General features: G+C 41.8%; 1 protein-coding gene across 1 annotated transcript in view; it reads right to left on the bottom strand.

Annotated features, from left to right (window-relative positions):
• The window catches only part of oprm1 (opioid receptor, mu 1), a 39,522-nt gene extending 35,175 nt beyond the window's left edge, over positions 1-4,347 (bottom strand). Inside the window, exon 1 of the mRNA XM_049600922.1 lies at positions 3,748-4,347. Coding sequence (XP_049456879.1) covers positions 3,748-4,016 — 269 coding nt within the window. The 5' untranslated portion in view covers positions 4,017-4,347. The remainder of the gene's footprint in view (positions 1-3,747) is intronic.
• Positions 4,348-27,865: the final 23,518 nt, after the last annotated feature.

Here is a 27,865-nt window from a genome sequence, read left to right as displayed (position 1 = left end):
ATAATTTAATGCATCTCCCGCTGAGTGCACTACGTGTCTCAAAAACCCCACGATGCTGTGTGACCAACTGCCACATGCTGGGTCTGGCTAACATGCTAAATGCTAAGATGCTCATGGGAGATCCTCCTCATTCATCTTAAAACTTTGATGAGTGCAACAGGAAAGAGAGGCTACGTGGACTGGTTATAATGGCATGGAGACTGAGTGGTTGGTTATAGTGGGGCAGAGAGGCTGAGTGAACTGGTGATGCTTTTGAGGAGCACAGATGACGTTCAGACAGGTGAATACAACAATAAAGGTTGTGACTCATTGTACAGATAAGTACATGTGTTGCCTAGTGATGTGTGTACGTGTGCTACGCAAAGCAAACTCTCTTTTTGCTCTAGTGTGAGTGTTTGTGCGCTGTGGAGTTTGTATTGTCTGTACATCTCTGTGTTGGCTGCCTTGGTGATGCTTAATTCTGCTGTTAAAGTGGCAGGTTATTTAATTTAGGCATCTTAATAATGCTTCTTACGCCCGCTGTTTTTATTTCCTATGCTTCATTATGGTTTAATTAAGATTTTATTTAATTTTGTCCTGCTTTCTGGTTCATTCTAGAGAGGCAGCTCTGAAGAAGGTGGTTGAATATTTATTTTTTTAATTGATTCATTTGTATGCACAGGCTGCACATGTCTGTCTACAAAAAAGGAATGTATTGTTCAATCTATAGACTGTATAAAAATAATAATAGCTACGATGACGTCACCTACGATGACGTCACCTATTGGTTTGTGGACTCCCATTTTGAAGTTTAAAGTCTGGCATTTTAGCTGTTGCCATCTTGGATTGTTGGAGCCAGAAGTGACCATAATTGGAGGAGAGGGTGGAGCTGTGGAGGAGTCAAGGGTGGATCTGAGTCACAGACTGTGGTGACGCCTTGCAGATAGCCTGTCATTCAAAGCAGCCCCACCTTTAATTATGCATAACTTTAAGCCTTAATAAAATGTACACGGGTAAGTAACATGTTTCTTTTCTGGAGATCCACAGTACTCACATGAAGCAGGGGAAAGGTTAAATTAGAATACAAATAAGAGAAACAAAACAGCAGGTCAGGTCCTTCCAAAATTATATCTTGTATGATCCACTAGCGACTCAATGTCCCATTTCTATTTCTTCTCATTGTATTCCTGTTATTACGTGTCAACACTGCAGAACATGGTCAAAATCTTATTACAATCAAAACCAACACAAACTTCAGACGTCTTTATGCACGACGTTGGTCACAGTCTCCTTTTGTCATGCGTACAAAACTGCCTTACAGCACCATATCTGGCGTAAAAAAAACCTTTGCCTGTATTCTAACACATAAATTAAGTATATATAAACATAACCTTAGCATAGTCCACTACCATACACTATTCAACATATACAGAAACGGTTGTGCAAACTTAAATAATAGCAGAAACTCTATGATATGTCATATTAACAAAGGCATTTTTACCAAAAATGAATATGTGCTTAAGTGTCTCTTACAATTGTCATGAGTGAGGAAATTCACAATAAAGACCAAGACCGTTTTTGTAACAGTCTGTAAACACGTTTATTTCTGCTGTTTATCATGGCCGTCTAGGGAATTTTTTAAGTTTTGGAGTCTGCCTCAAGAGGCCATTAGAGGAACTGCAGTTTCTGGCACTTCTGTGTTGGCTTCATTTTTCAGCTCTGAAGGTTGTTGCTTAGAGCATGTTGTCCCCTGAGTCTGTACGCTTTGACATGTTAATGCACTTGATTTTGTAGCCTAAACATATTCTTTAATTCAACAGTTCTTTCGCATAACATCATCATCATCATCATCATCATATACCCTCCATTTAAATATATAATGCAGCAATATTTACTCTCAATTTTACTTTTAATTGGGTAAAGCATACTACTGCTCTTCCCATCCGTGGCCCAAGGGTCAGATCTGCCGAAAGTAATTTGGGGCAGAAAATATCCTGCATAGATGCAGACAACATCCTGCATAGATGCGTGCGTTCTTTAGCAAAACAGATCTATTTGGGGAAGCACTCAGATTGAAGGGGTTGATGTGTGCACTCTGGCAAATGAGCATTCACTTGATGCTGTATTTGCCCTGGAAACAGTGGAGAAGCAAGGAGAGCTAGGTGTAACGAGGTAATGTTAATATATTACAGCAGCAATAGAGAGGTAAAAATCCAAATAAAAAGTATTCTCTTCTTTTACCACTCTAACTTATCTAACAAAGTGGTACATTTCAGTTTCAAAGCCATTTAAGTGCCTCTCTTCTAAGTTCAGTGCACCAAATCCTCCAATCGGCCACTCTTCACTGATTCTATCAGACGTTCAAAGTGGGTAATCACAAGGTGGAAAAATGAAGGTGGACCTCTCTTAGCTTTATCTCCATTCTCCTCAGCTTTCTCATCGCTCACCATCAATCTCTCACCCCTCAAGCCTCCACTCGTGTCCATCTTCTTTCCAAGTTCAACTCTCTCCTTTTTTGTTCTCATTCTCCTCTCCCAACTGCTTCATCTATAGACTTTTATTACCTGAGAAAAGCTCGTCTGGATTGACGCAGCATCAGCTGGGGAGCATTTGACCAGCATATAAATGTCTGATTTTCATGTGTAATGAAAGGCACCACCTGTGAAATCCACCTCAGTGAGCATAACAGGTGATTTTGAGTCTTAACATGAAAGCGTATTTACATTCTGAGTTATATCAATATCAGTGTGTGAAAATGGGAAATATGCAGCTTGTGTGCGAGTTATTTCTCCCCACTAGATCCTCTAGTCAACTGGTTTCTCTTAGAAAAGAAGAGAAGTTAAACTCGGATGTGACTGCAAGATTTCATTTGTGCACCACTCATCATCATCGCTTACTCCTTGTGACAGATTATTAAGGAGAATAAAAGTTCCTCCTGTGATGATATCTCAAGAGTATGACGTGTTTGAAACAAAGTTTTAAATATCAGTTAATGAGACGGTGGCATGAGAGCGGCCTGCATTTGGGGAGGGAAAGCAATCTGAGACACACTGGAATGTGTGAGGTTTTAAAGCTGTTCTAAGTTTTATGGATCAATTATGGCTCACCAGTATTCTCACCTTTTATGTAAAACCAGTAATGCTGTGGTTGATTTAAAGCCTCTCATCTAATTTACATGAAAGGCAGAATAAACACAGATTTAAACAAGGAAACAAGAGACACTGGAGCCATTGTGTGTGCAAAGACGGCAGCATCTGCCTGGATTCACGGTGCATAATGTTTTTGTTTAGCACTCGCATGGGAGTGATGTGCAGCATCTTTATTTTCCAGGTTAGTAATGGTATTGTGGATGAAAGAGGCGGATAGAAAGCGAGCGTGTGCTGTGTTTGTACATCTAACACATTCTCTGTTGTTATGGATATCGGCTGTTGCTGTGTGGAAACCCTTCCCTCTCCATCCCCTCGCTCGGCTCGCTCTTTGCGCGCTGCTGGAGGGAACCTGCTGCGCGGTTGGAGGCACTTTACGCACGAACGGCAGCTGAGCTGGCAACACTGTCAACACCGCATTCACATGGTCTCCCTCGGCCTCATACACACACCTCATGCGCACACTCTCACACACACTTTCATGTGCAAAATGGTTAATGGAGGCAACAGGTTGCCGTAGAGTCATTTTATACTCAGAAAAAGATCTTCTTAAAAGGTTTAATTGTGCGCAACACAGCTGAGAAAACACATCCACGCACATTATGTTTTTACAAGTGCTTACCTTACGATGATATACATGACCAGCACGTTTCCAACCAGCCCCACCACGCACACGATGGAGTAGAGAGCGGTGATAACAATCGCTATGATAACCGGGTTGGCGTCGTCCTCTATGATGCCGGTCAGTCCGCGTTCCCTGTGGCATGGCGCCTCCGTGAAGCTCGTGGTGTTGTTGCCGTCGCTGAAGTTCCCACAGAAGCTGCTGTTGGTGTAAATCACGGGGATCTGGCTCCCGTAATTCGCGTCCGAGCCGTTGCTTCCGCTCTCCATGGTCCTCGTTCAGTATGTGCGGTAAGGTGCAGCGCGCGTCTCTCGCCTCCCCCTCCGGTGTCCGTCGGCGGACTCGGTGCGTGTGATGCCCCGCTGGGTGCCTGTGTGTTGTTTGGTTGGAGAAGCGCTGCGTTTCCGGCGCGGGACGGACCGCCGGTAAATGTCACCGTGTTGAAGAATGTGGCCGCGTGTGATGAGGGTTAACACCAGCCTGCGCGAGACTCAGTTCACTAACGACCCCCCCCGCACGGAACAGAAGCGACGACATGAAAATGAGTTAGTTCACTCTTCATTCCTCCCTCGGTTCCTTCCTCCCATCACACTTCCTTTCCTTCCTTTCACTCACATTTGTATATTCCATCATTTTCATTCCCTTCCTTCCTTTATTTATGCGTCTTTCCTTCCTCTCTCCCTTCCCACCTTTTCTAATATTTCCTTTCCTTCCAGCCTTCTTTGCTTGCTTTCTGCCTTCCATCCTTTCTACCTTTCTGGCACCTTTCCTTCCTCACTCCCTTCTTCCCTGTCCTTTCCCCCCTTTCTCTTATCTGTGTTCATCCCTTCCTCATTTTGCTTCCTTTCTCACTCATTTCCTACACTTCCACCTTTTGTTTACTTGTTCCTCTTTATTTCTTCACCATCTCTTTTCAATAATTCCATCCTCCACTTCTCTCATCTTTGTTCACCCCATCTGTTTCCTTCCTTTTCTCCTTTTTTGCCTACCTTCCATTCTCTCTGCCTTCCTTGCACCTTTCCTTCTTCACTCCCATCTTTCTCATCCTTCCACACCTTTCTCTTATCTATGTTCATCCCTTCTTCCTTTTGCTTCCTTTCTCCCTCCTTTCCTACACATTCACTCTTATTCACTCCTTCCTTTTTCCTTCCTTCCATCTTTAATTCACTTCTTGTTCCTCTCTTTATTTCCTTCCCATCTGGCTTCTTTTCAATACTTCCATCCTCCATTTCTCTCATCTTTGTTCATCCCATCCTTTTCTCATTCTTTCTCTCTTCCCTTTCTCGCTTCCTACCTTCCATCCTCTCTACCTTTCTTGCATTATTCCTTCCTTACTCCCTTCCTCCTTTTCGCCTACTCTTTCCTTGCTTTTATGCACATTTGTTATTTCTTCATTTCCTCTTTCTCGTTTTTCCTTCCTTCCTTCCTTCCTTCCTTCCTTCCTTCCTTCCTTCCTCCCTTTTGTTCATCTTTGTTCCTCCCTTCCTTCAAGCCTTCCTTGCTTGCTTCCTACCTTCCATCCTCTCTGCCTTTGCTGCATCTTTCCCTCCCTACTCCCTTCTTTCTTTAAACCCCACTTTCTCACATCTCTGTTTATCCCTTTCTCCTCTTGCTTCCTTTCGCTCACTCTTTCCTATACTTCCTTTCCTTGCTTTCTTACACATTTACTTCTTCATTTTCTTTTTCCCTTCCATTCTTCCCTACTTGCCTCTTTCCTTCCATCCTCCCTTTTCCCACTTGCTCATCTTTGGTCCTTCCTTCCATCCACCCTTCCTTGCTTGAGTCCTGCCTTTCATCCTTTCAACCTGTCCTGTATCTTTCCTTCCTCACTCCACTCTTTCCTGTCCTCCCCCCTTTCTCTCATCTGTGTTCATCCTTCCCTCCTTTTGCTTCCTTTCTCCTTCCACTCCTTCATTTTCTCCTTCTTTTTCTCCTCCCTTTCTTGCTTCCTACCTTCCATCCTCTCTACCTTTCTTGCATCTTTCCTTCCTTCCCTTTTACCCCTCCTTCCTTTTGCTTACTTTCATCCACCTATACTTCCTTTCCTTGCTTTCTTGCACATTTGTTTATTTCTTCATTTTCTCTTTCCCTTCCTTCCTTCCTTGCTTTCTTGCTTCTTTCCTTCCATCCTCCCTTTCCCCTTTTGCTCATCTTTGTTCCTCCCTTCCTTCTACTCTTCCTTGCTTGCTTCCTACCTTTCATCCTTTCTACCTGTCTTGCATCTTTCCTTGCTCAATCCCTTCTTTCCTGTCCTTCCACCCAGTTCCTCCTTTTGCTTCCTTTCTGTCCTTCCTTCTTTCCTTTCTTCCACATTTAATTCCTTTCTTGTTCCTACTTTCATCCAGCACGTTTCTCATCTTTGTTCCTTCCATTTGTGTTTCTATGTTCCCCTTTCCTTTTATTTTAACTTCATCTTCTGTGTTCCTTTCTTTATTTCCTGGGTTCCTCCTGCAGTTGTTGGTTCTGACTGGGGGGTTTAGTTTGTTTATTTGCATGAATAGTTTTATGAGGTGGTTTATATTAGCAACATCTCTCTGTCTCTCTTTCTCTCTCTCTCTCTCTCTCTCTCTCTCTCTCACACACACACACACACACACACACACACACACACACACACACACACACACACAGGTACACCATCTCTATCTAAAGAAACATCAGATAAAATGTACCATCAGCTTCTCCGTGAAGAGACAATGTGCTGGAAGCCATACTTCGCCTATCACTACATCTTCTACCCAATATAGCAGCCAACAGCACAGTAATAATACAAGAACATGTAAAAACAACTAAGGACAGTAATGGATGGTGAGGAGGAGTCATGGGATTATCTGTCAAGTTGTCCATGCATGTACATGTAGCGCTTTGATGAGTCTCCTCACTCCTGATTCCTGTTTTCTGTGCTGTATTCTAATCAGTGAAGCTGAGCGAGGGAATGTAGCACAGTGTAATCCAATAGGGATTGATTTTAATCAAGATAATGTCCCTGCTTGTCTCATTACGGTTTCACAGAGGCATGAAATGGGCAAAGATCATTCACTGAACGTGCTGGAGGCCTGCTTTGTGTAAAACGGTTCAACATGAGCATAACTAGTACTCAAAGTCATTATTATAAGTTTCTTTTTCCAGTTGCCTTAATTAACAAAATCCACACAATAAAAAAAACTCGTTAGCTAATTGTATCAGCGAGTTGGTTGATAAAACCTGAGGAGCAGCAGGAATGGAGGGAGCTTTCTCTCTTGTTGCTGATAAGGAGTGAGAATCATTTTAAATGCATGCAGATGTTTTCAAATACCCAACGGCAGAGTTTCATTTAGTTGAGATGTGACATTACTTTGCTACCGCTGCACTGCTGTTTGGTTTTCACATAAAGAAATGTTGCCTTCAGCTCTGAGCTTGATATTTTACCTAGTAGATTTACTTCAGTGGTTTATGCCTGAGCAGTCTTTTAAATAAGGTCAACTTCCAGCTGAGCTGATAGGCGTATGATTCATCAGTCTCAGACCATGAGGTGTTACAATCCCTGTTAGCACAAACGGCGCAGATGGTCGTTAAATTTCAAGGATAGGTGTAGATTTTTCAAGTCTATCTTTGGACAAGAGGGAATTTCATTCTAAGAAGACTGTACTTTGGTAAAAAACCCGCTTCAGTTGTCTGCCTCTCTGGCTCATATCAGCTCTAGCTCATGCTTTAGGGTGCATTTTTGCATTGAGTAAGTGAGTCACTTTAGGGAAAGCGATAGCCAGTCGGAAGAAAATGTTGGCATTGAACATTTCTGCAAACTCTGAATATGTGATATTTGTATGTTTCAAAAACAGGTATTTTTTAGTAACATGGCACCACATTTCCAGCCACAATTATAGCACCAAAATTGGATGTTTCTTTAACAAGACATTGCAGCATTTCCAGCCTGATCATGCCAAAAAAAAGAGTATTCTTTTGCAAAACATCATGGCATTCCCAGTGCTATTGTGGCACCAAACCATGTGTGTTTTAGCAAGAAAGGGCAACATTTCTAGAAGTGCCTGTGGTGACAAAGCCAGGTATTTTAAGTCAAAACATTATCTTTGTCCATGCCCTAAAAAAGATATTTTTTAGGGCATTTTTGCTTTTAATTGATAGGATGGTGAAGTGTGAAAGGGGGAGAGAGAGGGGGAGTGACATGCAGCAAAGGGCCAAAGGCTGGAGTTGAACCTGGGCTGCTGCGGCAACAGCCTTGTACATGGGGCGTCTGCTCTATCCACTAAGTCACCGATGCCCCAGTGGTGTTTTGTGTCTAACCATAACCACATGTTCCCACAGCATTTCAGGAGGAATTCAGCAGGAATTCAGGCTAATGTGCAATAACAATAATTAAACTATAAAACAAGGACTAGGAAAAAAAGGACACAAATTAAAGATCAGAATTAATTTAATCAGTATTAAAATGTCAAAGTGCCTGTGTCTCGTATGCTGTGTTGATTTTATAAGCAGATGTTTTTAGGGGAACTCTTGTATTTAAGTAAACCTAGCTGAACAGAAATAATCACAGCACTGCATCAGAGCCATCATAAAGAGGAGGAATAGTTATAGAAACCAATAACTCCTTTAAAGCACATATGGGAATGTGAGTGTTGTTCTAAGACACATAAAATTCTAAGTTTCTGCCTTTTCTAAAATAAATTATAAAAATGAATTCCTCCTGTGCTGTGAAGTCTTTGAATAAACAGTTATTTATGCACACATAGGTACAGAGATACTTGACAAAGCCATTAAGGGAGAGAAGCTGTAGGTGCTGGACGCTTTAGAATTCACACATTTTGTAATTTCTTAGTTACTGCTCTGAAGTGCTGCCGCCACCTTTGTGTATCTCGAGTGAAGTGGTTGGAGGTATAGGGGCTTTATTCTGTTGCCATGGTGAGGATGAGCATTACATTTCACAGAAGCAACACCTTCACAGGCTCCACAGGTGAGTTGTGGGTTTATGTTTTTTTTGTGTGTGTGTGTATCCGTAACACAACAGTTGCAAAGCCTGCAGGTAGAAACTGGATAGGTTTCCCTCAGTGACCCTCACAAGTCTAATGCATTTCAGGTTGAACTGAAAATCCAAACCTGTCCCCAAGGAGTCAGATTCAACACTCCAAGAGGGTACAGACAGGGGTAATGACCATGAATCACATTGTGTCTCTGTGACTTTTGTTGCATGATGTTCCCCATCTCTCTCTCTCTCTCTGTGGTGAAAAACAAAAACACTTCAAGTTCGTGGTCAATTTTGAAACCATACAAAAAGATTTACAGAAGCATGATGATAAATATTAGCTGCCAAAGGTGAAATATAGCCACTCACTTGTAAATGCTCCCATGAATTTATATTTTTAATTAAAATCGAGGTGACCTTACACGGTAATTAAAAACATGTATTCATGGGAGGATTTACTAGTGTGCAGATCTTTTTTACAGTTTTGAAATCATCCAACCGTGAGCTCTCACACAAGGACAAACACTCTGTACACACACATGCCTAAAGCTGTTATTAGCTTATTGAGCAAACCTCTGCACCCTGTTTACACCTGGTATTAACAAGGGTCTTGGTTAAATGGAATTGCTCAGCTCTAGTGTTGTAGTACTCGAGATCGGTCTTGGTCTTGAGACCATTTTTTGAGGGTCTTGGTCTTGTCTCGGAATCGAGGGCATTTTTAGTTGGTCTTGTCTCGGATTTTTTGAACAAGACTGGTCGAGACCACCACTGATGCTTTTTGTCCGTGTTGTACTGATAAGAGTGAAAAAGACCATCTCAAAAACAGCTAATAACTTCAAATCATTGGTATAGCATAAAGATTTCCCCCAGCTGCAGCTGCTACCTGCCCGGTGTCAGTGTGAGTGACTGACACGCCCCCTTCACACAGAGGATGGAGACGGCAGGAGGAGAGGCTGTGTGAACTCTGAGATTTGTTTCATTGTGCTCTGCAACAACAGAGCAGATATTGTTTTTGTTGTTATATTTATTTAAAAGCAAACTTAAATACAAAAAACTCACATTTTGATGTTTTGTTATGATTTTCCTTTGATATATAGTCTTGTCTCGGTCTCGGTACTCTCTGGTCTCGGTAATGTCTTGGTCTCGGTTGGTGCGGTCTTGACTACAACACTACTCAGCTCTAAAGTACAGGTGTGAATGCACTTGATGCATCCTCAAAGCGTCTTAAGATCCGATCGCTCAGACCATAATCGGAGGTGGTCTTGGCTGCATGTGGCCACATTCTTTCAGCAGCATGTGCGCTAAAGTGTCCTGGGCCACACTGAAGGATGGCTGCACCAACAGCATTGATTTAAAGCAAAACAATAGATTTGCTTTGCCTGGAACATGCAAGGAAAATACCCCTTCTGTATTATGTTAAATTTTGCCCGTGTCCCAAGGTCTTTGCAAACTTCCACTTTATTAGAAGTGCACTACTACTGTTCGTCGTCGTCTTCTTCCGCTTAAAACTTCAGGCAGGCCAGGCACAGGCAGAACATTGCTGCCTTCCACAGGTTAAAACAACAACGCATTTGGCTGACGTACAGAAATGATGTACATGCTTATTTGCATATAGAGCAGTGCAGTGAGATCCGATCACAAGTGGTGACTCAAGACGCGTTTGGAGACACAGCCCATTCTCATTCTTAAATCTTACGAATAGGAATAGGAATACCACTGCTTTGTCAGTGATTTCAGTGTCAGACACCTGATGCCAAAAGCCGCCTTTTGCGACAGTATGATACGCAGTCAGGCAGCTTCAGTTCATAACGTGCTTGGACAGCACCTGTTGCAGTGGTTTGATACTCTGCTGGACGGTGTCAAGGTGAAATGCTGCCAGCAACAGTGTAATATAAGGAGATGAAAAGTGCCTAAAGGTCAGGTGGGAGGGGTGAAGGTGGGTCTAACAAACCCCGGACTTTCACATGCGAGCCTGGTGTTCGCTTCGCATATGAATGTACAGCCAAACCATGATGTTTTTTTCTAAACCTCCTCACATACTTTTGTTGCCATGTGCTTTTGTTGACGATCTGGCGTTGGAAGCAGACTTCCTGAAATGTCAGCAGCAGACACAGAAGGCATCTGGCACGTGTAAGGTAACTGACAAGGCGATGATGTGTGATGACCAGGGATGGGGACGTGTTGGGAGACACATTCTGATGCCAGGTGTGAACAGACAGACTGTGTGCTGTCCACTTGGGATCCAATCAGCCAAAACACGTTAACACTAGGTGTAAACAGAGCCTGTGTTGTCAGTGCATTGGCTTGCAAAGACTTGATTCTTTCAGTGTGTCACAGTCTGCTCTGTATCCTGATGCTTTTTGATTTTTTTAGGAAGACTGGACTAAGTTGTATGGGTAATAGACTATAGACTCCTTTAAGTTGCCTATACTAGTAAGTCGGCTTTCACTCTGTGGGGTTATTAAGATATTAAGAGGACTGTGTTTTCTGGGTTTTTGGTTTTCTGCTTACTGTGTTCAACCCCTCCCGTGCTCCTGTGATACCTTTCCTTCATTAACCTCCTTTCCCTCACTCACACCTGCCCTGCATCAGCCTCATTAGACCTTCCCTGCACCTTTTTTCCCCATCCAATCAGCTCCCTGCCTGAGCACCTAATTCCCCTCACCTGAGCTTCTCCACCTGCACTTCATTCTCTCATCAGACTGCTAAGTCCTGGTTTTCAGTTCAGACTTTTGTCTTTGTAGAAAATCACATATGACTCTTCCATGTTCTTGGATTGCAAAGTATAGATTGTGAGGTTTCACAGAATCGAGCAACAAATAACTAAACCTGGCAAGAGTATTGGAAAATACTCAGCGAGGCACAGCCGTCTTGTGACTGATGTCTGTTACCAAACACAGAAACAGACGCATGCATCACCGATTTGCCAGAAGTACTCTGCCAACTGCCTCACAGTGCTTCGCCAAAGATCTTCTTATGATACTCAGACTCATATCTGTTTATACAACACAAATATTTATTCATTCGAGCTGGCTATGCGTATTTGTCACATTGTATTTGATGAAATATGTTTCATCCAGGGGAGTTTACGCAACCGTCTTGAGGCACGAGGCATGTAAATCTGCGCACTGCATGGTTATTGTAATGTTATCTCCAGTGACTCGTGTTTTGCATCCAAAAAAGAGACTCAAACTGAAGTGCGTTTGTTCTAAGCAAGTAGAGATCATCGCCGCTGATGTTTAGACAGTAGAAGATTCTCCCTTTGTGTCAGGAACAGGATCAGTAGCGGAGGAGACAAGTGTTTAAAATGCAGAAGACAAACAACAAAACAACAGAAACTCTTCACAACAACTCCAAATACCAATTAGCAGCTTTTGTCATCTGTAAAAAAAAAAAAAAGTCTGGCAATCAGCATAGTGCTTGATATCCGAAGAAAACGGAGCTCTCATCTGAGCCCAAACTGTGGGTGTATTAGTCAGAAAATTAAAAAAAGCCGATTTATTTAGTAGGTCAAGAGGAACAGAGTCGAGAAATATGATTGCATCTGACAAACAGCACTGACGCAGAGGGACAGTGGTCATAAGTTAACCAGCCAGCATGAATGAATCAGCTGTTTTTCAACCAAAAGAACCAAACAGAAAGAAAGGGAACAAAAACTGCAAATATTTCCTGCACATTCATTTCTGTTAGTATAACAATTAACACAGTATGATTGCATTGGTTATCATGCCTTTTAATGGTACTGTAGTCTGACTCACAGGATGTAGAGTGTAAATATAATCCTGACAGTGACCAGCATTCTCCCTCCTTTCTGCCCTCGGCTTGTACCTGTATTTAAAATCCCCTTCACTACAGGAAATAACAATAACCTGCGAAATGACGTGTTGAAAATGTCAAGTTCTAACAAACATTTGGGTCGTGCAATAAGCCATGCCTGCTTTGTTCTTTCTGTGAATTGTTGCAAAGATCTACAACTTGTGAACGCACCTTGGAAAAGCCCAGACTCCATCTTGCCAGACACTAATGTCTGATGTTGATCCATTTTTTCGACACGGGCAGTTGGAGTTGATTTGCTGCATATTTTTAACCTGGCAGCGGTATGCACCAGTGACACTGACTGCGCTAATGTACTGATCTGTTCCAAGTTCTGACACAAGCTTTTGTGATATTGTTGCTGTAGTCAACAGCGTGGGTGACTTTAGTCTGGCTATGCACCACTGGTCTTATTTTCTGGTCATAGAAAACACAGCGACGTCTCTTCTTCAGATACAGTTGTCATAATGGTCCAGTGAGCTCCTCCAGAGCTAAAGCACAGTCATGGTTCACCTCTGGGGCACCTATTATCAAATCATGTTTGTCTTAATTATCATCAAAAGTTGAGTCACACAGTGACATACATCTGTGAGGCCTACTGTTTTTGTGGGGCCATTTTAATGACAGTGCTCGCCTCCCTTCATTCAAATGTTCCACCGAAACAAGTTGACCCCAACATTCTGCAAAAGCACAGTGGCTACATCCTTGGCTTAACACCACCCATGACCACTGTGATTAGTTTAAAGCCATACAAACAAGCCAGAGCATTTTACCCTATATCAGAATGATAATGAGTGCCTCGAGACCTTTCTATAGTGCTGACACAGGGTTGCGGAGATAGGTCTGGTGACACAAGACTAATGGTTTTGTAGTTTATCTTAATGATGAGAGATGCTGTTGAAGCTGCTGTATTATTAATGTCTTAATTCAACTTAAATTCGCATTTATTTTTAGTAATAGACACCTGACACTTTGACAGATTAGGTTGCATTTTTCCTTACTGCAAATAGCACTGCAGTATCTGTCAGTGTTGTTCAAATCTACTGCAGGAAAATACTGGCTTTAAATGAAAATATTAGCGCTGTCAAAGTTAATGTGTTAATATCAAGTCGATGCAAATTCCTTTTAATGCCACAATCAAAGTATGTACCTTCTGTAATTACGACCCTCAGCCCACTCAGTAGTTTGGGAAATCATGAAGCAATGCAGCAGTAACAGTGTGGATGGCAAGCAGAAACAAACTCTGAGCAGAAATGGATTAAGAGACAAGTTCAGTTTCAAAGCCCGGCCAGATGGTTCTCTCAACAACACCAACGTTATTTGCATTTACTGTCAATGGGAACTGAGTTACCATCGGAGTACGCTGAGCTGCTTAAAAAACAAGGGATATATAATTAACCTTTACAAGTGTAAAGCTGGACATTACATTGTGTAACTATTATAAGAATATGTAACATTCAGGTCAGCAGTCTACCTGTTGTTGCTTGTTGGGCTTGAGTCTGCCATGGTGTCCTTTCAGCATATGTGTTAAGCATGCAGTACCTTCAAGGTTATTGTGGAGAATATTCTGGACAGTGTTTGTCATTGTTCTGGATTGTTGCAACATACATTTGTTGGGTATCGGCAGTATCCTCCCTCTTCCCTTATGTCTCTCTCCCCTGTCTGTGTTCGCCTCTCCCTTGCTGCAGGACGTGGCTGGCCACTCTCCCTCTCCTGTTTGTCCCTGCCTTCTCTGCCTCCACTGCACACCTGCCGTAAATCAGCCTATCAATAACTCACCTGCCTGCTCACTATAAAGACTCCAGTTCAACTTCCAGTATTCGTCAAATTGTCCGTTCCACATAGTGTAACTGCTCAGACTCTGAAGAACCTCCATGAATGCTTTTGCTGCCTTTTCCCTGACTGCTGTCTCCTGTGCTTCAGAGAGGTATTCCAGGTAGGAGGTTCAACAAACTCTGAGTCTAACCCTGAACTCTGAGTTGATTTACCCTGAGATGGGAAACTCTGAGTTACCGGTTCCAGAACAGCTGATCTGAGTTAGTTCAGTCAACTCTGAGTATGTTCACTCTGAGTTCAGCCGACAATAAAAAGCCATCATCAATGGAGCTCTGACCATGGCAACAGGTAAATAAAAGACAGCGCCTCCATTTTAATCCAGTGGATGTAGCTATATTAATGCATGTGTAGCAGACGGTGCACGTTTATCTTTAAAAGAAGAGCCTGAGTCAGAGCGAGGAAAGTGTAAATAAGTTAATAAAAAAGTTTTATTCAGTGTTGTCCGTTTATTCATCATTTATAAGACTTACATTTCCTCAATGAAGATAAAGTGGCTGTGTATCAGGCTGTAGATACATTATATTAATATATTTGTTCAGATTTAATCTGATGGGGAAAAACACAGGAGGCAGCAACTGAAAAATAGGAAGATTTAAAACATATAGGCTAGGCTATAGATCAAAGACATAAAGACATGACTGTAAACTCACAGTGTGACCCAGTAATAATATGTTCGGCACTTGAAAAGATGTTAAGGTTAAAACACAGTAGATTTTAAAATGCTGGACATCTATTTGTATCTTGACTCAACAGCATTCAGTGACTTTATTTCAGATACAAATGTAGTAAATTTAAAGACACTGAAACGCTGCACCAATGCTCACTCAGAAATATGAACACATAATCCCCAATATTAGGCTATAGGAATTATGTTCCATCAGTGCGACCAATGACATCAGTGATCATTTGTCATTGATACTACGTGTCTAAAGCTTCATACCGATTTTTTAAAATTTAAATAATTAGACCTACACATTATGTGCAATAAACATTTCAGAGCTGCTCTAACAGACTGACAGTCTGATCCTTGTGCACAGTGTTATACAAAATAATAAATAGCCTATAAAAAGGACAGAGGTTTGATTCTGAGCTGAGGGTGAATTCTCGCTGTGTAATATTTGAATGTAAAGACAAAAACTGATGTCCAAAGAAATGATTGATGTGCATAAATTCAGTAACTTAAGACAGTCCTGAGAAACAAACTAATATCCAGCAGGATTTAGACTGTGACAGACGATAAATCTCCGCAAGCTTTGACACGGACTGAATGAATGAGGAAATGAAACAGCGTGTAAGAGGGAGGAGACAGAGAAAAACTCAGGGTTTATTGAAGAAAACCTGTCAGCGAGCAGGTTATGTTCACAGAGTCTGTTACCATGGTGATTGACTCAGAGTTTGATTTACCTCTCTTTCTGGAACTGAAAACCCAGATTTTCCCTCATTTCAGGGTTAACATACTCAGAGTTTTCACATAACCTGCTTTCTGGAATACCCCTCAGTTCTCATCTCTGGTCGTAAGCCAGCCTCGTCCTGCTTTGTGTCTGTCCCTGAGACTCTGAAGATTGTGTGTTTGGACAGAGACCCTGACTTCTCTGCCTGCCCACTACCCCTTTATTTTTGTAGAGTTTTGTTTGGTGATATTTTCACTTGGAACATTCCACTGGATTTTTGTGATGTACTTAAATATAAAAACATTTGCATAAAGCAAGCATATTTGTCCACTCCCATGTTTACAGGGGTATTAAAAACTTGAAAATATCCTTATAAGGTACATTTAGAATGGATAAAAACTGTGAGATTAATTGCGAGTTTACTATGGACATCATGCAATTAATTGCGACTGAATATTTAAATCAATTGACAGCCCTAGAAAATGTACATTAATGTTAATAAGAAATAGCTTATCTCCAGACAAGAAAGTCTGTATTGGATGTTTTTTGCAAAGCCCTGCATATATTCAGACCCTATATATTTCTAGTTTTCACTTCCACAATGTCTCTGCATGGTTAGGGAAATTACTTTTAAGGCAAATGCAATATGCTAAACTGGGAGAGGAGATGGCAGTAGTTTTTTAAGCCCTGGGTTGTCTCTTTAGATTTTCCTCTCGGGCTGAATGCAAGACCGAGGACAAAGAAGTCACAAAGCTCTTACTGCTGCTCATAAACATTATTACTGTAAGTGCAGAGTAAAAACTGAGGGCAATTCAGAGTATCTGCATTTTTATCAGCTCCTAGCGTCTCTCATCTGGATGATAACAGCTGGAGAATTAAATGACAACAGTTTAGAGAGATTTTTGTCGAGTCATGCAATCAAAACCATAAAACTGAGTTTTGTGAGGCAGCTATGTCCCACCCCCTCGGCCTCGAAGGAAAGTTTGCAAAAAGTTTTCATTTTGAGACCAACTTCTCAGCTTTTATTCACACAGAATGACACAAATGCAGGACGGGAGGAGAATATAATAAAGTGAGAAAAAAAATACCCAAGCGGTCTCGACAGATGAAGGACTTCAAGGGCTTCATGAAGTGTTTTCATGAATTTTATATTTTCCTTGGGCTGCATATTATCTCAGGTTGAATTCCGCAGTTGATAACAGCTTGTTGTACTGTATTGTTGCCTTGTCCTGCTCTGCTGCAGTAAGTCTGTGGGCCGTGAAAATGCTGATGTGTTAAAACGAGTAATTCCCATGAAGTTAAAGTCTCTTTGAAAGTCTCTCTGTCTCTTTGTCTTGGGCAGCTCCTCTTTCTTCTGCCTTTAACAGATTTATGGATCATCACTTTGATGGAATATTTTACGCCCTTTAAAGTGAGGGTGACAAAGCATTTTGTCATTGATTGCCACTAATGATGAAATATGTGAGCAGCATATTGTGAACAAGGCTTTTAGAAATGAAAGTGAATGATGACAGGGAGAAATGTTAAATGCTGAAGGTCAGTAATGAATCAAAGGATGTTAAATTACACCTTAATGGCCTCTAGAAATAAAGAACTCAGTGAAATGAATTATTCAAGCTGTACAATGTATTTTTTTTTTTACTCTGCAATGGACAGTCCTTAAAATATGTACAATACTGAAACTGAAATACACAGTTTGTATAAACAATTAAAGTTTGTGTACATTAAAAATTACTTTGAATACAACATTAAAAGTGTACAGCCAGGAGCGTACCTATGTTCCCCGGGTCCTATGTTCCCCGCTTTGTATGGGACCGGGGAACCCTTATTATTAACATAGAAAGGGTTCTATGTTCCCCGCTTTTCCCCAAAAGGACCCGGGGAACATAGGCCCTTTTTTTTAAAAAAGGGTCCTAACCCCCCTGACCCTAACCCCCTAACCCTAACCCTGACCCTGACCCTGACCTCTTTTTCTCAAAAGGGTTCTATGTTCCCCGATCGGGGAACATAGAACCCTTTAAAAAAAACAAAGGGTCCTATGTTCCCCGCTTTCCCCAAAAGGAAATATGTTCCCCGCTTTGTATGGGACCAGGGAACAAAGAACCCTTTTTAAGAAAAAGGGTCCTATGTTCCCCGATCGGGGAACATAGAACCTGGGGAACATAGAACCCGGGAAATATAGGGATGACCCCGTACAGCCATGCTAGCAGCTCCATGACACTGTCCTGAGGCACAGTGGTGAGCTAAATGCTAATGTCAGCATGCTAAATGTGCTAAAATTCAACCCAACCCAAATTCAACCCAATGGCTAGAATCAATGTCGGCAGTGGTCGAACTGAGGGGGGATGCCATCCCCTTTGTGAGAAAATTGACCAAAAAGCATCCCCCTTGTTAATCTAGAACCTGTGGGTGCAGACACGGACGTAATTTGAGGGGGGGACGCAGTGGACATGTCCACCGCACTTCCCGTATCTGTGCCCTCCGTCCCCCGCACTTTTTACAGCCGTTACCACCGTCCAATTCGTTTTTAACATGTGGTAACGTGTTTTTCCGAGCCGTCTCTAAACGCACCATGAGAAGGCGCATACACAAACTGTCCTGTTGTGATCAGAGTCAATCCACACAGACGAGACGTGTGCTGCTGGGCAGTGCTGGTGAGTGTTAACTATGTTCAGCAAAGCAGCCAGCAAGAAGCAAAAAACCTTGCACAGTTTCTTCCAAACAAACTGTGTAAGTTGAGTGATGCTGTTGCATGTAGATAATGTTAGCTAAATGATGACTAATTAATAGATGCCAATATATCAAGTTAAGCTAGTTAACAAGAACACTAACGTTTATGTTATTGTTACCTGTGTTAAATACCTTGCTAGCTAGTTTCATTCTAGGAATAAATCCACTCCTCCTTAATAAGAACTTGTGCTCACTATTGCTTTGCGCATATTTTTTTAATCTTTATTGCCACAATATAAAGAGCAGGGTCAGGGAGGAGACAGTGGACCAGAGGCCAGCAAGGATGATCATGCAGAGTCTTCACAGGAGAGATTATAACTGGCTGAGAGAAAATATCTAGAGCACAAAAGTGACTGTGCGATTAATTTCCACAGCTGTGTCACCACTACTATTCTTAATTCTATTTCTAAATTTTGCTTTGCACATTTATTATCTATATTATTGCAATAGATAGAAGAGGGACAGGGAGAAACCAGGCAGGTATCAGGACAGGGACCTGACAGCAGCACCAGTTATCAGCCCAAGGCTTCACAGGTAAGGAGAAATTATAAATGGCTAAGGAAATGTCTATAGGATAAGAGTGACTCTAAGATTCATTTTCACAGCTATGTCAGAGCTACTCTTATGAATACTCTAAAATGTTTTTTGTCTGTATTGCAATAGCAATACTACTGCATTATTTGTGTTTTTAAAGGCAGCAGGTATAGGTCATGCCATTTTTCTTTATCTTTATTAATTTTGCACATCTGTGCTGTCATATTTGATGATGCGTGCACGCAAAAAAATCAGAGCTACATTGCATCCCCCTTGTTAAAAATTAACAATTCGACCACTGAATGTAGGCATTGTACGTTTCTGGAAATCACAGATATGTAACATTTGTACATTATAATGTAGTGGATATGTTGAAACTTTATGTTACAACAGCACTGTGTGGTTATGTTTAGGCACAAAAACGACTTGGTTCTGGTGAGGAACAGATCATGTTTTGGCTTAAAATACCTGCATAACTGCTGCTGGAAATTATGATATATTGCTAAAAAACACCCAGGTCTGCAGCACAAATGCTGCTGGAAACACCATGATGTGTCACTTAAAAACACCCACGTTTCTTGGCACCATTGCCACTGGAAACACCAAAACACCAAGGTTTGGTAGCACAGTTGCCGCCAGAAGCGTCATGATGCGTCACTTTAAAACACCCACATTTAGTGGCACATTTAGTGTCGCTTAGGGTAGAGTGTATATTTGATGGAAAGTTTAATGGCCAAGCTCCAACTAAGGACTGATGTTTTCAACACTAAGTGGACACCGGTAATATTATAGTGGCAGAGACTGATTACGGACACGACTTCTTCGTAACCCCAGTGGACAGGAGGGGTTTGATTGATACTGTCCACGTGCAACTGAAGCCATAAATACAGATGTGTTTGTGATTGTGTAGAAGTACATGTAAAGTGGTGACACAGTGACAACTCATTCATCTTTTTTTTTTACCTTCTTGTCTGCCATAAAAGTGCTTGGTTAAATATATGGGTGATAGTGTATAAGGATTAGATTATTTGGGTACCTGTGTCTGTGATGCCTCTGTAAATACAATATGAACAAGATGGGTAATTGCAAAGCTTACACCTGTAATGTGATGCATCATGTTTGTTTGTTCTCTGATATATATGATTATATTTGCTGAATTTGAAAATAAAAGTCAAGTGCAACAAGATGTGTTGCTGAAAAACACCCAGAAACTATTCAATGTCTCACAAATGAACAGCTGGTTTTGTTGTTTGTTGTTCTTCAGTAGTCTGCAGCTTGGCAGCCAAGGTGTCACACCGTCCACTGTCCCCTTCACCTCCTGATGATGAAGTCAGCTCGTATACCTGTAATCAGAACTACATTTGGAAGTGTTGATATGATATGACACGTATGAAACATGCAAATGTATCATATTTGTGGTTTGCAGAAATTAACAATGCTGGGCTGTACAATAAGCTAACTAGGAATAAACACCATGAACAGCTGAGGGTGATGGGAATTACATTTTCAAACACTGAACAAATCAAGATATTGACCTGATGATGCCGCTGGATGGTCAAAACTTAGGGATCACCAATCATCCTGGGGGAAACATTTATGTGTGTACAAAATGTGCCGATCCATTGATTTAGTGACAACTTTGACCTGCTGGTGGCGCTAGAGGAAACATAAGGGCATCAATGAAGTCATTAAGATTCATCCTTTGGGTACCACGAAAGTCTGTACAAATGGCGATCCATCTCACAGCTGTTAAGATCAGGCTGGACAAAAGTGGACATACAGACCAACAGACTGACAATGCCATCCCTAAAGCCTCTGCTAAATAGTACACAACAATTGTTCATAATGAGAGTAACTGTAATACATTACATTTAACTTTATGTACTGCACCTCAAGTGTTTGCATCACCACTCTCAAGAGCAGCTTCATCAACAGTTTGTATCAGACGTAAAACAAATGCAATGCCCCTGCATTTCCTGTAGACATGGATTATGTTAATGTCACATGCGGGAAACATAATCTCTGCGAGGCTTCCAGCAAGTGTAAACAAGTGACTCGCAAGTACTTATTTGTTCCCCAGATGAAGCCGCCTACATCAGCCCATATACAGTCTTTGTCTTTCTGTGGTGTAAATATTGTCAAACATAGCGAGGATTGCCGGAGGGGTAACCGGGGGCCATGTGATGCTCTTCCTCCTCTTTCCATCAGTGTCATGCTTCCAGTAAAATGAGTCAAGACAGCACTCTTCATTTCTTCTCTATTCACTCTTCAGCTCCATTCAATACAGTTCACCTTCAGCTGGACTCTATTCATTTAAATATGATTCTTGAATTTTTAATTTCAGTTTACCTTGGTTCAATGAATTTAACCACAGTTTAAAGGAACAGTTCACCCAAAACAATTTAAATTGTATGTAATACTCACCTCCGAAGGCTCCATATGGTTGCCAAAAATGAAGCAAACATACTTCAACAAAGGCAGAACAAAAGACAGCAAAAAGATCGTATAATGTCCAAAAATACTCCCTTGCAGCAAGATACAAGCGTCTTACATCATGGGTTTATGAAAATCCTTCATTTTTTACACTGCTTATTTTGCATCTGTCCTTTCAGTATTTCAGTCAGGAGAGCCAGAAGAGTGAAGTAAAGGTAATATTTAATACAGAACATGAGTGCACAGATTAACAGATGATTTGTGCTGATTAAGGCCGAACACATGCTGCATTTACTATACACCTGGAAACACGAGGTCGGGCGCTGGGGGCTACATTTGTGCCTTTTTTGTGCCAGCACTCAAGAGCATGGGGGCAGGTTGTGTCAGAGGTTGCTGAGCAACCTCAACAAGCACGGCACCATAGCTTGTTTACCTGAAATCCTGAGTGCAGAGCTGATCTTCTTCCATGTGCTGTTCATAAGTATGTGGGCATATCATCCGTGGGACAGATGTAAAGCTCCGGCAGCACTGCACTAAAATGATAAACTTCTCCATGTTTATCACAGATTGATAGTTACGGAAGACGGGAAAGATATCTGTTGGCTGTGATTGGCTGTTCCTCGTCACATGTCATGCGGCGCACGCTGCTGCGTTCCAAAAGTTGAACTCGGTTTATCTCAAAGTGTCACTCTGGCGTTTGAGTGCGCCTGCCTCACGTCTTCATTGAAAATGATGAATTTGAAGGCGCAAACAACGCGGCATGTGTACGGTCCCTAAGATTTAACAGAAGTCTTTGGCGCTTGGACACCAGAGGGAGATATTTTGTGATCGAGGGACATCTAAGCGGCAGCAGGATAAATCCCCCCATGGGGTCCAGACACTGGTGCTGGTGGTGGCTGCTGACTGCTGAGGCGTATGAGGCTGACGAATCCATAAAGGCTAGGTGGTGAAAGGCAGGTGGAGGACGCGTATGACTGCATCAAGAGAGAACCATACTTAAAATAAGGAGCAGTAAGATGATTGTGAATCAGCTGATGACTCTATTGACCTACCCTGACAATGTCACCTGGACATAGTGAGTGAGCGTATGTGCAAGAAGTGAATGGCAGGGTGAGAAAGAACATTTACAGCATAAGCTGTATTGTATTATCTTCCTGCCTAAACTTTCACGAGAGCTTCATATCTCAAGGTCAAATCCCGCTAAGATTCTTTCAGTCTCCAAACAAATGAAGACACATAACTGTAACAGAGGTTGTGAAATGCAAAACATGTGTTTTGACCTACGTCTGTGATTTAGAGCTTCTTCTCTAAATGACTCACTGCAAGGAAAAAAAAAAACACTCCATGGACGAGTGGTCACCTTGAAGTCATTTGTAGTGACGTATGGTTCGCTTTCTCATTACACTGCACATTCTGTAAGTGTCACTGTGTTGCGGAACTCTGAAGTAATGGGGCCCTTGATAAAGCCTGTTGCCTTGAAAAAATGCATTAAATTTAATTTTCTGCCACAGCCTTTAGTATTTTATTTTTTATTTGCAACTCCCCAAAGACACTTAAACAAAGTAAGAGGTAAAAGCAGCATTTGTGTGTTTGCTCATATCTCTCTGCTGCTATTGTTACTCTGACGCCTCTCCAGAGAAATAGAAATATGAAATAATAACTCAACATGAGTTGTAGAGGTGTGACGCTTGTCATAATGTCTTTGTAACAGAACTCTAAAGTTGATTAAACACAAGCAGCAGAATAAACACTGTGGTGAGATTCAGGCACATAGTGGAGGCTGGGGTGTGAAACATTAGATCAGCGAGCCTGTGCACGCAGTTTTATTCCACAAATGTGTCCTTTGTTGCAAGAGATTCTGTCCAAATCAGTTTCACCAGCAAGTCAGCTGTACAGTGAGTGGCCTGAAGGTAGACAACATGATGACGGGATCAGAATGACTCATCTTGTGAGGCCCTTCGGTGCTGTGAGTGCAGGAACCTTGTGACCTTGTGTCACTGTTACAACAATATTTCAGTTCTTCAGAAATATCAGTCTGGTTTTAAAACTCCACATAAGATAAAAGGAGTCTTTCTTAAATAACAGGCAACGATTTTAGCCACGGGGGATTGTTCAATTTTAATTATTTGAAATATAAATGTAGCCTTCAACACTATTAATGATTTAGTTTTAAGCAGCGAAGCATCAGCGGCGCTGCTCCTGGCTGGGAGCCCACATCTGCCACTCTGTCCAATTAATCGTCTTCTCTGTAACAACCAAGCAATCAATTCTTGCTTCAGCTCCTCTCTAACGGCACATGCTCCCCTGTGTCCACAGATAAGAGGAAAAAAACCACTCCACCACACAACACAACGAACTAAATCTTGGTTTAGTATTCAGAATGTGTGGTAACGCTGTGAGGATTGACAGTATAGTCCTTTTGAATATTTTATATACAACCATGTCTCCAAAGATTGTGTTCATATACGACTGTTTTCCTTCAGCAAATGTATTTTATGATAAACATGCCGCTCTACCTGTTCAAACTGTTCAACTCCCAGCAACTAAATGTTTCTTTTACCAAATGTTTTCGTCTCCTGGATCATACTTGTTCTCAAAGAAGAAGGATTTCTGAGAATGGCTACGGTTACATGATGGCTTCTCATTTGGAATGAAATAAATCTGAATGAAATCATTTGGAATTAAAGTCTTTCCAGGTAGTTTACATGGGAAATATTCATTCCAAATGAGGGTTTACATGGGAGATCAGTTCAGTCGCCTTTATAGAGTGCCGAAGTCACGCCCTTTCCGGTAGAGCTCATGGGACCTTAGATCGGAAAAAATATGAATGGCAGTGAATGGGGAGAGAAATATTATCTTTTGTTCCTGTTTGAGTTGCGACAGGAAATCTAAATATGTTGTTAATGAATTTAATACATACATTTTAAGGTCAAGAAAGTCATACTTTGTGGTAAAACTGTTGAGATGTAAGATTTTTAATTAGAAAGACTCAAGAGTACACAGGAGGAGGTCGCGTATGTGACATCATAGCCTTCGCTCACTTCCTGCAGCTTGGCCTCCCCGCTGAAAGTCCACTGTTTTATGATTAATCGATTTATGATTGAAGATGTCTTTGTGTTTTGTGCCAGGCTGCAGTCACTCCAAGCTGCAGGAAGCGAGCGAAAGCTATGACGTCACATACGCGACCACCTCCTGTGTAGTCTTTCTAATTACGTTTTTTCAAAAGCTTATATCTCAACGGTTTTACCACAAAGTATGACTTTCTTGACCTTAAAATTTATGTTTTAAATTAATTAACAACATATTTAGATTTCATGTCGCAACTCAAACAGGAACAAATTGACAATATTACTCTCCCCATTCACTGCCATTCATATTTTTTCCAATCTAATAGTGCGTTCCAGGCAACCCGTAACTCGTGTTTTCACAACCTGTAACCCGTGAAAGTGCACTGGAACGGCAGTCAAACCCATAACTTCCCACCCGTGAACTTGTACCAAAGCGATGTACTCCCATTTCCGACCTCTGACGTCACATAACCCACAAACAAATATGGCAGCCCCTGTGAATGCGGTGATGCTGCGTCTGATACACGGTAGACTTTAGGACAATGCAAAGCTGTCTGTTAAACTGTCTGTGCACCACAGAAACATCAGTTTGTCACGGTCACATGGATTTTGTGTTTACGTTTGTGGCTGTGCACCTGGAACGCTTTGAGGTGGGAACTAGGAGATTTCAACTAGGAAATTTCCCAGTTCCCAGTTGTTTGGAATGCAGCATAAGGTCCCATGAGCTCTACCGGAAGGGGCGTGACTTTGGCACTCTATTTTTTACGTTTACTGGAAGAAAACACTGTAGTCCTCACTCCGGATAACAAGATGCTTGATGACGCCGTTCTTAGTGCCTTTTTCGGGCGTGTTTTGCTTATATTCTTGAAACAGCAGTACGACAACAACCTTGTTCTGCTAATGCTTCATCTGTTGAGGAGGAGAAGGGAGGTAGAAGGGGTCCATGTCATTGGTTCGACAGCCCATTGGTTCGACATCCCATTACTGTCCGCGGTGCTGAACGGCTCGCGGCGGGCGTATGGCGCGCCGTGACCGGCTTGAGGCGAAGCAGGCTCACGGCTTATGTGTTTATCACTTTCTTTTTCATTTTAACCCACACCATGATCTTTTCCTGACCCTAACCAAGTGGTTTTTGTGCCTAAACCTAACCAGACCTTAACCACAGGGCATCATGATGATTTCGGAACGGACTTCGGAACAATGAGTTTAATATGGTCGGAACAATGGGATGTCGAACCAATGGGCTGTCGAACCAATGGGCGGTTCCCGATAGAAGACCGTGCTGTGGCGAATGGAAACCGGTGAGTGCAACGAGTCCAACTGCTCTATCTCAGCCCGTTGCTATGCAGCCCGTTGTTATGCGCGCTATACATTATCGCGCCAGAAGGGCAAGGAAACAAGCATGCGCAGAAAGACAAGGAATGAACTTAAAGAGGAATGAGTGTATACATGCACACAAAATTCTTTCATTCGGAATGACAAACAGAATAAACCACCCCCTTTAATCGGATTTAATTTTCAATCGGAATGACCGTTTACATGACCACATTTAATCGGAATGGCCTTTCATTCCGATTAAATGTGGAATGAATAACTGGACATTTGTGTTATTGTTGACCTCAAACTGACTTTGAAAATAGTGTTAGATATTAAGACTATAGAGAGATTACTGTGGAGGTGGGTGTGGTTAGAAGTCAGGTGCAGGGTGGAGGTGGTGGAGGGCTCATGAGAGTAGCACCAGGTGAGTTGATTGACACAGCTGCTGCTGGTTTGTTCTGATTACATCTCTCTCTTTTTCATGCAGAAATGTGCTGGCCCTTGGATGAGTGTGGCTCAGACCAAGGAGAAGGACACTGTCAGAGCCTTTGGTTTAAAACTAAGTGGACTGAGAGATGTGCTGGAGTAGCTAGGCGGCCATAGGCACATGTTGAGGACTGGTTTTGTTGTTGGGGGCTGGGCAGTGGTCACTAAAAGTATTGCATATAGACGGAATGCTGAATCAGTGTGTCTGTGCGTCTCTGCTGGGGAGCTCACAGGGGTAGCGAGACGGCTACTATTACACTTGTAAGCTTCATAGGAATCATGACATTGTTTCTAAAGTGACATGAATATGAGCTGACTTCTTCACTGTGAGGTGGAGGGGATGCAGCATGGCAAAGCAGCTAGGTGAGACAGCTGTCAAACTGCAGACCACTGCAGATCGCTGTTCAGCACCAACAAACAACATGTCTGGTGTTGTTTGGCGGTCATTGTAGCGTCTCCAGGGGCTTTGTAACCATGGGACGTGGGTGTTTACTTAGTGACCTGTCACTGTGATTCCACTGGGGATAGTGCCACAAAAAGCAGCAGTTTTTTACTAAGACATAGCTGCATTTTGAGCTGGAATAGGGCCATATAAAGCGGTTGTTTATTACTAAGACATCACTGCGTTTTCTGGCAAGATTGTGCCACAAAAGATGTTATCTTTTACAGAGGCAACACTGTGTTTCTGGGAGAGATTGGGCCACCCAAACTGGGTATTTTAGGCCAAAGTTGCAACAAATCCGCTACATAATAATGTCAAAATGTAACATGTTTGTAGTTGCAGAAAGGCACAATGCCAACATTTATTCTGGTGATGAAAAACGAGGTTGAAGGAATACAAAATTTGTTGCTTTGTATTTGTGTGTGTGGTTTTTTTGTTGTTGAAAGGATTATGAAAGGTTGCAATAATATTGTATAGTTTGTATTTGTGGTTATCTATATTCTTTTTAAAATAAATTTATCTGCTATGAGGAAATATGTTTTTTATTTCTATTTTTTTGAGGATGATGGTAACGTTGTTTTGGTATCTATAGTGGCATGAGCATCCCAACGTCCAATGGAGTGGGTGCTGGACCAAAGAAATGTCTGTTAAAGTAAAAACACAAATAAGTCCGCACACCATGTAGCTCCTGTTTTGAAGGATTTTAATGCACAATGATGTTTCGATTTGTTTTTACTTGGTATCTATAGTGATCATGACTGATCAAAGGACTGTGTAAAGAAAAGTGGAAACGGCCTCGGTCACCACCGTGATGGCAAAAAGAGCCAAAGAAGTTTGGGGAGTAAAGCTGGTGTGAACTGAAGAGTTGTGTGGCTTGTTTTAAGTTTGATTGCCTTGCATTGAAGCTTACACAGGAGTGTGTGTGTGTGTGTGTGTGAGTGTGTGTGTCCATGTTAGACAGTGAAGAATTTCACATTGATTGGTCCACCACTTGTATCCAGACTTATCAAGATAAATATATGACTATAAAGAGAGACAGAGAGCTCCAGGGCAGCGGTGTCGCACAACTGCCAATTAGAGGAACAAGTGAGACACTGTTACACAGTGTTAC

Source organism: Epinephelus fuscoguttatus, linkage group LG16 (genome assembly GCF_011397635.1).
Source record: "Epinephelus fuscoguttatus linkage group LG16, E.fuscoguttatus.final_Chr_v1".
NCBI classification, from domain to species: domain Eukaryota; kingdom Metazoa; phylum Chordata; class Actinopteri; order Perciformes; family Serranidae; genus Epinephelus; species Epinephelus fuscoguttatus.
Note: the sequence above shows the minus strand (reverse complement) of the source record. Positions and strands in the feature narration are given on the sequence as shown.